The 11,414-nt window shown below is 41.4% G+C and overlaps 1 protein-coding gene across 1 annotated transcript; it reads right to left on the bottom strand.

Annotated features, from left to right (window-relative positions):
* Positions 1-1,067: 1,067 nt before the first annotated feature.
* Positions 1,068-11,187, bottom strand: LOC117343864 (methylmalonic aciduria and homocystinuria type D protein, mitochondrial-like). Its single transcript, XM_033906410.1, has 8 exons — positions 11,098-11,187; positions 10,793-10,854; positions 9,806-9,941; positions 9,359-9,540; positions 6,690-6,792; positions 5,948-6,084; positions 1,904-1,990; positions 1,068-1,364 (listed from the first exon to the last, which is right to left on the bottom strand). Exons 2-8 carry the CDS (start codon positions 10,808-10,810, stop codon positions 1,170-1,172), a joined length of 858 nt encoding a protein of 285 aa, XP_033762301.1. The 5' UTR covers positions 10,811-10,854; positions 11,098-11,187; the 3' UTR covers positions 1,068-1,169.
* Positions 11,188-11,414: the final 227 nt, after the last annotated feature.

Genomic DNA, 11,414 nt, shown 5'->3' with positions numbered 1-11,414 from the left:
GAATCAATTTGTTGAAAGAAATAAGATCCTGAAGTGCACACCATTGAACTTCTTTGGATCTATGTAAGACTGATCTTTTCTCTACTTGCCTCATCTTTTAAAACACGGGGAATCATCATATAAAATCTGAGAAAGATAAAACAAGCTTTGTGAGAAAAAGCAACAATAACTTTCAACTGTCAAAATCACAATTGGTCCCAATTGTATACAACTTGGGTCAGAGGGAACTTATTAAGTTTGTGAAGTATCTTTCCAGTGCTTCTAAAGAAACTGCGATAACAAGGAATATTTATGGATGGATAGACAACAGACCACAGATGAAGGTGACTTAACAACCCACTATCTGATGTTACATTGGGTACAGGACAGGTAAATAATTCTATACAGATGAAGGCGACTTAACAACCCATCATCTGATGTTACATTGGGTACAGGACAGGTAAATAATTCTACACAGATGAAGTGATTCCAAAAATAAAAATAAAGAAACAGATCTTTAAAACATTGTTTTTATTTGACACTCTTGACATTCATGAATTAATTTACTAATTCATGGATACTTATACAACTATCATATCAACAAACACAAGAGTCATGAATACTTCGAATTACTGACACAGCAGTATGACCTTTAACTGTCAATCATCTAAAATATCAGCCAATAATATCTAAAACTTTTTTTTCCCATTTTACTACCTTTTCTTAAAACCAATTCAGGTAACTTCTAATAACAAGAATATTGTTGAATCAGAGAACTATGAACTGAGTAGTAAAATCAAATTCTCCATCTGGGTATAAGTGGATGTACATTTATTTTCCAGATATTAAGGAAACTTACTTTGCAATTTCCCAAGATTAAATTCTCCAAACACAAAACTTGAATAATAAATGAAGAATGTTATCTTCCCCAGCACACACACACACATATCACAGGAGCATACAGCTCAACCTTCACCATACCAGATATTACTCCCAATTTTCTAACGTCTCAAGAAATACTGCCGCCTTATTCACAATTAAAATTTTTTCTCACATAAAATTACTTAGAATGTGGAATCATGTTTTTTTTAAATTTCATGTCAGAAAAAAAAGTTGATTGTGTGTTAACATCAACAGGTTGTCTGTACACTGTTACACCACACCTGAAAGACATGGCAGGGTTGCCATCGCTAGGAGTCTGTCATCACCTCTATGATCGGGTGTGAGAGGGGTGCATTGGTAAACAAACATCCTACATAGCATTTTGTTCCCCATAAATGGTGCCTTATAACTTTGCAGCACCCTAAATCTTCTATTTCAAATCCTAATTTACGATATGCTTCATCAGTTTCAAACAGTGTGGCATTTGTGTGAGGACCAAGGAACTGAAAAAAAGAAAGAAAATGAATGTTTTATAAATGAATGTTTTATAAATAAATGTTTTATAAATGAATGTTTTTCGTGAATACGAACAGTACATGTATATGTTCAATAAATCACTTGATCAGTTACATAATTCCACATTTAGGGGCGAGATCGTCTCGGAGTAAAAAAAGTCAGAAAAAAATAATTCATGAATGTTTTTTATGGCAAATTTAAAACTTTACCTTACGACAAACATACAAGAAAGGTCTGTTAATCTAGCAATAAGCCTATGTCTGATAAAAAGTCAAAATGGTATTCCAATCCAATGTCTCCCAATGAGCTCACACCCTTCTTTGAATCAAAGTTTATCGGTTGGCCCCCTGGGCTTACATTTGTAGTTACACTATTTTTTGTAAATTTTCCACCCTGGTGGTTTTACTGTGTTACATATATACAAATTGAGAGTCCAGGTATATAGAATTAATCTTACTTACTGGTTTCATGGTGTTACATAATATTCAAATTGAGAGTCCAGGTATATAGAATCAACAGTACTTACTGGTTTTCCACACGAAGGATCTATAAAATCCGCCCAGTAACCTCCACTCTCCAGAGCTTCACAAATCTCCTTTGCACCCTGAATAAACTGTCAAGGCACAAAACCAATCAGTAAAATAAACCAATCAGTAAAATAAACCAATCAGTAAAATAAACCAATACAGAAAAGTAACCAATCAGTAAAATAAACCAATCAGTAAAATAAACCAATACAGAAAAGTATCTTTTTTACCAACAATGATTATAATTAATAGTATCGTGTCAGATTTATGTCTTTTTGTTTAAATCTAAGTAGAAATGAAGTCTAGTAGATCTGATTTATTCCTTTTCCTCCTCAACTATATATCTCCCCTCCCACATCTCCACATTATCTTCCTGCAGTCTACATCGCCCCTCTCCAGCCCCTCTTTATCCTACTTCAATCTACACCTCCTCTCCCCAGCCCCCTCTTTATCCCCCTTCATTCTACATCTCCCCTCCCCAGCCCCCTCTTTATCCCCCTTCATTCTACATCTCCCCTCCCCAGCCCCCTCTTTATCCTCCTTCAGTCTACATCTCCCCTCCCTGGCCCCCTCTTTATCCTCCTTCAGTCTACATCTCCCCTCCCCAGCCCCCTCTTTATCCTCCTACAGTCTACATCTCCCCTCCCCAGCCCCCTCTTTATCCTCCTACAGTCTACATCTCCCCTCCCCAGCCCCCTCTTTATCCTCCTACAGTCTACATCTCCCCCTCCCAGCCCCCTCTTTATCCTCCTTCAGTCTACATCTCCCCTCCCCAGCCCCCTCTTTATCCTCCTACAGTCTACATCTCCCCTCCCCAGCCCCCTCTTTATCCTCCTTCAGTCTACATCTCCCCTCCCCAGCCCCCTCTTTATCCTCCTTCAGTCTACAACCTCCCCTCCCCAGCCCCCTCTTTATCCTCCTTCAGTCTACATCTACCCTCCCCAGCGCCTCTTTATCCTCCTTCAGTCTACACCTCCCCTCCCCAGCCCCCTCTTTATCCTCCTTCAGTCTACATCTCCCCTCCCCTGGCCCCCTCTTTATCCTCCTTCAGTCTACATCTCCCCTCCCCTCCCCCCTCTTTATCCTCCTTCAGTCTACATCTCCCCTCCCCAGCCCCCTCTTTATCCTCCTTCAGTCTACATCTCCCCTCCCCAGCCCCCTCTTTATGCCTCCTTCAGTCTACATCTCCCCTCCCCAGCCCCCTCTTTATCCTCCTTCAGTCTACACCTCCCCTCCCCAGCCCCCTCTTTATCCTCCTTCAGTCTACATCTCCCCTCCCCAGCCCCCTCTTTATCCTCCTTCAGTCTACATCTCCCCTCCTGCCGCTCCTCCTCTTTATCCTCATCGCCAGCCCCCTCATTACATCCTCCCCTCCCTAGGCCCCCTCTTTATCCTCCTTCAGTCTACATCTCCTCCCTCCCAGCCCCCTCTTATCCTCCTTCAGTCACATCTCGCCCTCCCCAGCCCCTCTTTATCCTCCTTCAGTCTACATCTCCCCTCCCCAGCCCCCTCTTTAATCCTCCTTCAGTCTACATCTCCCCCTGGCCCAGCCCCGCTTTATCCTCCTTCTAGTCTACATCTCCCCTCCCCAGCCCCCTCTTTATCCTCCTTCAGTCTACATCTCCCCTCCCCAGCCCCCTCTTTATCCTCCTTCAGTCTACATCTCCCCTCCCCAACCCCCTCTTTATCCTCCATCAGTCTACAATCCCCGCCCCAGCCCCCTCTTTATCCTCCTTCAGTCTACATCTCCCCTCCCCAGCCCCCTCTTTATCCTCCTTCAGTCTACCATCTCCCTCCCCAGCCCCCCTCTTTATCCTCCTTCAGTCTACATCTCCCCCTCCCCAGCCCCCCTCTTTATCCTCCTTCAGTCTACATCTCCCCCTCCCCAGCCCCCTCTTTATCCTCCTTCAGTCTACATCTCCCCTCCCCAGCCCCCTCTTTATCCTCCTTCAGTCTACATCTCCCCCCCCCCAGCCCCTCTTATCCTCCTTCAGTCTACATCTCCCCTCCCCAGCCCCCTCTTTATCCTCCTTCAGTCTACATCTCCCCTCCCCAGCCCCCCTCTTTATCCTCCTTCAGTCTACATCTCCCCTCCCCATGCCCCCCCGTTATCCTCCTTCAGTCTACATCTCCCCTCCCCAGCCCCCTCTTTATCCTCCTTCAGTCTACATCTCCCCTCCCCAGCCCCCCTCTTTATCCTCCTCAGTCTACATCTCCCCTCCCCAGCCCCCTCTTTATCCTCCTTCAGTCTACATCTCCCCTCCCCAGCCCCCTCTTTATCCTCCTTCAGTCTACATCTCCCCTCCCCAGCCCCCTCTTTATCCTCCTTCAGTCTACACCTTCCCCTCCCCAGCCCCCTCTTTATCCTCCTTCAGTCTACATCTCCCCTCCCCAGCCCCCTCTTTATCCTCCTTCAGTCTACATCTCCCCTCCCCAGCCCCCTCTTTATCCTCCTTCAGTCTACATCTCCCCTCCCCAGCCCCCTCTTTATCCTCCTTCAGTCTACATCTCCCCTCCCCAGGCCCCCTCTTTATCCTCCTTCAGTCTACATCTCCCCTCCCCGGCCCCCTCTTTATCCTCCTTCAGTCTACATCTCCCCTCCCCAGCCCCTCTTTATCCTCCTTCAGTCTACATCTCCCCTCCCCAGGCCCCCTCTTTATCCTCCTTCAGTCTACATCTCCCCTCCCCAGCCCCCTCTTTATCCTCCTTCAGTCTACATCTCCCCTCCCCAGCCCCCTCTTTATCCTCCTTCAGTCTACATCTCCCCTCCCCAGCCCCCTCTTTATCCTCCTTCAGTCTACATCTCCCCTCCCCAGGCCCCCTCTTTATCCTCCTTCAGTCTACATCTCCCCTCCCCAGCCCCCTCTTTATCCTCCTTCAGTCTACATCTCCCCTCCCTGGCCCCCTCTTTATCCTCCTTCAGTCTACATCTCCCCTCCCCAGCCCCTCTTTATCCTCCTTCAGTCTACATCTCCCCTCCCCAGCCCCCTCTTTATCCTCCTTCAGTCTACATCTCCCCTCCCCAGCCCCCTCTTTATCCTCCTTCAGTCTACATCTCCCCTCCCTGGCCCCCTCTTTATCCTCCTTCAGTCTACATCTCCCCTCCCTGGCCCCCTCTTTATCCTCCTTCAGTCTACATCTCCCTCCCAGCCCCCTCTTTATCCTCCTTCAGTCTACATCTCCCCTCCCCAGCCCCCTCTTTATCCTCCTTCAGTCTACATCTCCCCTCCCCAGCCCCCTCTTTATCCTCCTTCAGTCTACATCTCCCCTCCCCAGCCCCCTCTTTATCCTCCTTCAGTCTACATCTCCCCTCCCCAGCCCCCTCTTTATCCTCCTTCAGTCTACATCTCCCTCCCCAGCCCCCTCTTTATCCTCCTTCAGTCTACATCTCCCCTCCCCAGCCCCCTCTTTATCCTCCTTCAGTCTACACCTCCCCTCCCCCCTCTTTGTCCTCCTTCAGTCTACGTCTCTCCTCCCCAGCCCCCTCTTTATCCTCCTTCAGTCTACACCTCCCCTCCCCCCTCTTTATCCTCCTTCAGTCTACATCTCCCCTCCCCAGCCCCCTCTTTATCCTCCTTCAGTCTACATCTCCCCTCCCCAGCCCCCTCTTTATCCTCCTTCAGTCTACATCTCCCCTCCCCAGCCCCCTCTTTATCCTCCTTCAGTCTACATCTCCCCTCCCCAGCGCCTCTTTATCCTCCTTCAGTCTACATCTCCCCTCCCCAACCTCCTCTTTATCCTCCTTCAGTCTACATCTCCCCTCCCCAGCCCCCTCTTTATCCTCCTTCAGTCTACATCTCCCCTCCCCAGCTCACTTTTTATCCACCTCCCTTCATCTCCCCCACCCTCTTTATCCTACTCCCTTCATCCTCCCTCCCCAGCCCCCTTTTATCCACCTCCCTTCATCTCCCCTCCCCACCCCCCTTTTTATCCTCCTCTCTTCATCTCCCCTCCATCCCTCCTCCCTTCTTCATCTCCCCTCATCAGCCCCCTCTTTATCCTTATTCAGTCTGTAGATCCCCTTCCTCCCCTGAAGTACTTACAGCTGCCAACAGTGCCTCCCTTTCTTCGTCCACATCTGTATTCCACATACTCATATCATTGTCTGTCCTTTGACTGATTGTCACAAGTGTCAGAGTACCATTCATTATGTCACGACCAGGGAAAAGGTTTTTAAAATCTGGAAAATTTCAATTTCAATTTGATTAGAGCAATTTTAATAGGAGAGAGGAGGGAATTTGAAGAAATGCATGAAAAGTGTGCGAAAGAAACAACTAGGAAATACCAAAACAATTCAGCAAATTCTTTGAGTCATTACATCAAAGTTCATCAATTATAAAACATATTTCAAAGAACAGTGTATTAATTATGGAAAGTACATTGCTATATATATATGAAATGTGTTTTTTCAGTATGTGTATTTATTAAGTACATCTGCTAGAGTAAACATATGTTCTAGATTTGAACCATCTCTGGTTTCACAAATCAAGTACTTCCAAATTCCCTACTTCAAGCCAAACTTTTAAAAAAGAAAAAAAATCAAAGGGCTATAACTCTGTATGTTGCGGTAGGAGATGTGGATCAATTTCAGTACAGGACACCTTACCATCCGAAGATACAGGTGTATACAAAATCTGGTAATTGTAGGTTATTTGTTTCTGAAATAATGTGACACACAATGACAAACGGAGATAAAAACCACATTTAGTAAAGTTGGAGACACAATTTAGAACACAATGTAGTCTGTAATCCTAAAACATCAGGACATAAAATCTGTTCACTTACCCACTTTCATGATGTCGGGACATTCCTGGGCAATATATTCCAGTCTGTCTGATGGAAGAGGAATATGGGAATCTTCTGTCATAAAACCGTCTTCTTCCTGAGACTTTACATAATAAAAGTCATAAATAATAATTATATCTACATATGTATACATCAATCCATGAAATACTATCCTTAAAATCCTCTTATACACACATGCGTTTCTCTGCATCCTTGGAGAATCAAAGTCCACACCCACCAGTTGCAGTCAAAAATTTTTTATGTTAAATAAAACAAGAGTTGTCAGAAGATAATATAGCTTGCCGAGTGGGTTAAAATTAAGATTTCTTTATTAAGTAGGTCAAAGGTCACGGTCAAGGTCAGAAGGTTCACAAAGCTAATTCCAATGGAAAAATTTTGTCATAAGGAATGCATGTGAAATCTGTAAACTTTATTCCCATTAGTATTGACACAATACTGTTTATAAAAACTTTAACCTAGCTGTCTATGGACAACACCAATGCCAACATCAGGGGTCAATATAGCTCCCCTGGACTTTGTCACAGTGAGCAATAAAAAAGCAAATTGGGAAATTTTATAACAAATCGGATGATTGTTATCCGATTTAATAACAGATATAATATGGGGAGAAATCTATATACACTCTTACTTATAATAATTGTATATCCCATTTAAATGCTTCATTCACATAAATATACCATATTACGAATAATTCGACACTAAACAATGAACACCTGTCCCACATCAACTTGCTACAGATTACAAAGGGAAGGTGATTCTGCTGTTTTTGTATCCTTCTCTATGTTAGTTACTGGTTTACTTCCTACCCGAACTGACCTATTGCATGTTCTGTCCTTTTTTGTATTTTGTATTTACTGACAATCTGAATCGGGTGTTATGTGTACTCTTTTGGTTCATATAATGGTTTGTTTCAAATACATGAGATGTCCTGCTGGGTGTCTTTGGCAGTATGTTTCAGTGAGGTAACACTGTAAACTCAGCAACAGTTCCGCATTGTCCCAAGGAGACAAACATGAACATACACAAGACTCCAACAACACACACAATCATGATCACCACACACGTGCAGCTATCACACAAGGGTGGTCATCCATAACTGTTGTTAGAACCTAAAACAATGCAAAATCTAACAATGGAATGAAATTCTGTGGAATGCAAATGCAAGTTCTTTGAGAAGTTAAAAGTATCTCCCCATGAAAACCTCTAACATATTTATGGTATCACAGGTAAATGGGTTGGGTTGTTTTTGTTTAACGTCCTATTAACAGCTAGGGTCATTTAAGGATGTGCCAGGTTTTGGAGGTATGCAGAGAAAAAAACCACCGGCCTACGGTCAGTACCTGGCAACTGCCCCATATAGGTTTCAAACTGACAACCCAGAGGTAGAGGGCTAGTGATAAAGTGTCGGGACACCTTAACCAGTCGGCCATCGCGGCCCCACATGTAAATGGTCTTATAATTAGTGTCTACCTAAAAATCTGTAGGTTTCACAGTCATTAAGACTTTTCTATATCACAACCGGTGTTGGATTTTATTCATAATTTGGTCACTTCACTCTGTCATCCACAAAGCTTACCCGAATCAATTTGTGTTGTGAAGCCAAAATGACCTGTTGATTTGATTACAATCTCATCACACCTCACGCATCAGCAGGGCTTTATCTTACTGGTTTAATGGGATGGGGCCTTTTTGTCTCAATTTGTGAAAAAAATTTGGTGAATTGGGATAGAAAGATTTTTTCATTAGTAAACTACAAGTTTTGGGATTTAGACTTGAAAATAAAATAATTTCAATTGGGAATGGGGTCAATTATTTAAAATCCAATACTGCTGGATATACAAGTCTATTCACATGTATACTTAGTTTTGCAGGATAAACTTAGTTATACTGACTCGAAGAAAACAATGCACAATACAGATTACATTGTTGACTGAAGATTGGTCAGTTTCTGACATCACTATAACTAATCAAATACCTAAACATAATAAGCCTTCAATTAAATATCCAATCTAATTAAAATCTAGATGGGCATTCTCACTACCTTACATGAACATCTAACAACATCCCATATGGGGTCATGTCAGGATGACGTTTTGGATTAACCAATCAAATGACTACTTCCAGAATCTTGGAAGTGAATTTTATTTGTTCGAATAAGCATGACTAGAGTGCATAGGTTACATAATCTGTCAATTTGTTTCAAATCATTTCGTCCCAGACAGCATATAGTTACATGTATATACATGCTGTGCCGAAATGGTTTGCTTCATATATGCATACTGTGACGAAATGGTTTGCTTCAATGACATCGACAAATTGACGATTCGCACTGAAAGTGAAATACATATCTCTAAGGTCATCAGAATGTGACCCCATATGGGATGTTGTTAGATGTTCATGTAATGTAGTGAGAATGACCATCCAGAATTTAATTAGATTGTTAAATATCAAGAGTGAATCCATGTGGATTAGATTAGACAGGATCTTACAAAACTCAGTGACCTATTGCTGCAGATAATACATACCTATATGTGTAACCCTTAAATATGTAGGTAGTCTACAAAACATCAAACGACTTCAGGGAAATCTGGTAAAAGGAGAATATAAAGATGTGATGGCAGAACATGGGTACAGTTTTTGGTACCTACCAAAACCATCTGCTCCAGCACATTACAATATCGATATTCAGGCTGGTTTTCCAGAAACGGTTTAACAACATCAACTTCTGGTGTACTTCTGCTAACTACAGGTTGAGGTGACTTTTCAAATTTTGGTCCAATAGATCCTGGAAGTGGAAATCTTTTATTCTGAGGTCCAAATGGTCCTAGGTCTACAAAAAAAAGAGAAAACAATCTAAAAAAAGAAAATGATATGCAAACACCAAAACTCTCAAATGTATGTACCAGCTAGCTCTATATAACATACTACTAATATAACATAAATGAATTCAGAATATTGTGGAATAATATTTATGGAAAACAAATAAACTCACTCCCTACCTTGAATCAAAGTTCAGGTGTTCAAATTTTCATATCATGCATTAATGGTACAAGTGTATTAAGAAGAGCATTACAACGTTTACAAAATATCATTACCTAAAGCCACATCCTCAGGAACAAATTCATCCTGGCTTGGTTTGCTGCTGCCATTTCCAACACAGAAGGCTCTTACATACTTTACGGCACTACTGAGATTTGGCAGGTAAGTCACCACTCTCTTCCTAGCCAACAGCTGAAACAAATAACCAGATTAATTAAGCCCATAATGTATAGTTTATCTTTAAGAGAATTTTCTTTTGTGGATTTGGTGGACACATTCTTACGATACATGTTCATATTTGGAACAATAAACCCATGTCTATTGTGGTTCTGTGTAAAATTGTCTTTGTCCTTCAACAATAAGCTGGTCATCTTTGAGTTATCACCTTTGAATCATTTTTTGGTGGCTCATGAATAAATAAAATAATATATATGACAGAAATATGTATGAAGGAGAAATGAACATGAACAAATTAAAGCATCAGACTTAAATTATGACACCATTTCAGGTTGTTATGCCAATTTTTTTTTCTAAGTATTAAGGATTTTTGTTGAGATTGATAACTCTTATGTGTACATTGTATTAACCCAAGAAAGATATTAACAAACTTTGAAGATAATCAATCGTTTTAAGTCAATTTGATCATTCTTCAATATTTTTAGTTTTAAAGCACTTTTCAGAAAAAAAAGTCCTTAATTAATACAGAATTAGAGGATCTTACAAAATTGATTATGTCTGAGCATAATATATCATATGGCACTAGCCACAAGTGTAAGATTCTGTTTATCACACAACTCATATTTGTGAGAATATAAGTGAAAACATTTAACTGCGAACTAATTTCTATTTAATAACAATGATTGCCGTATCTATTTGTCACACAGATTGCACAATTTATAATTCAACATATTGACGATAAACATAATCTAACAAGCATTTAAATATATATTTACATTGAAATAGGTTAAACTACGTCCACGAGTGGCGGCTACAACTTACAGTATACAATGTAGGCGTAAAACCTTACAATTGATATCACATACCTTGGTGGCCATTGCCATTTCAGTCTTTCTTCTTGGAATCGTTAACTCTTATTATGCATTATCTGAATAAGAAAATTAGCCCTGTACATGTGAAAGTTCGCACAAAATCATCACAATCACAACCGCAATCACAATGTCACAAATCTAACGAGAAACTTGTAATCATTCCTGATTTTAAACAAAACATTCCTTATTATTGTTAATAACTTGTGCCAATGGAAATCTTTAAATTTATTCTGTAAATTATGATCGTTTAGAATTACGATTCATGCCACAAAACTGTCATATCATTATTGCAACATTACCTTCAACAAATCTCCATTTTCATTTCTGGAACCGGAAGTTTCTTTTCCAATAGGAACTTACTAACGACAAGAAAAATTAGCAGTAACTTGATCAGATTGTACAGGACCGGCTGCTGAAGCTAATGTTAGCAAGATTTTCCGTATTTATTAATTTTGTCACATGTCTGGTCTGTTCTTCCATATAATACGGCCATGTCATAAATACCGTAAATTGTAATTATACTATGGTGACGTCATACATTCAGTATATGGTATCAGAGATAGAAACACTTACTGTCCAAACCGCCTGTCTTCATACTAGTTAGAAACAATTTTTT

This window comes from Pecten maximus, chromosome 15 (assembly GCF_902652985.1).
Source record: "Pecten maximus chromosome 15, xPecMax1.1, whole genome shotgun sequence".
Lineage (NCBI taxonomy): Eukaryota > Metazoa > Mollusca > Bivalvia > Pectinida > Pectinidae > Pecten > Pecten maximus.
The sequence above is the reverse complement of the archived record's forward strand: the minus strand, read 5'-3'. Positions and strand labels throughout refer to the sequence as shown.

What these genes read in the sequence shown, in the direction of transcription:
- LOC117343864 (XM_033906410.1), bottom strand. An exon ending in TCCTGAGGATGTGGCTTTAG is followed by an intron (nt 9,541 to 9,805) that starts GTAATGATATTT and finishes TTTTTTTTGTAG; the next exon opens with ACCTAGGACCATTTGGACCT. An exon ending in TGCTGGAGCAGATGGTTTTG is followed by an intron (nt 6,793 to 9,358) that starts GTAGGTACCAAA and finishes TATTATGTAAAG; the next exon opens with TCTCAGGAAGAAGACGGTTT.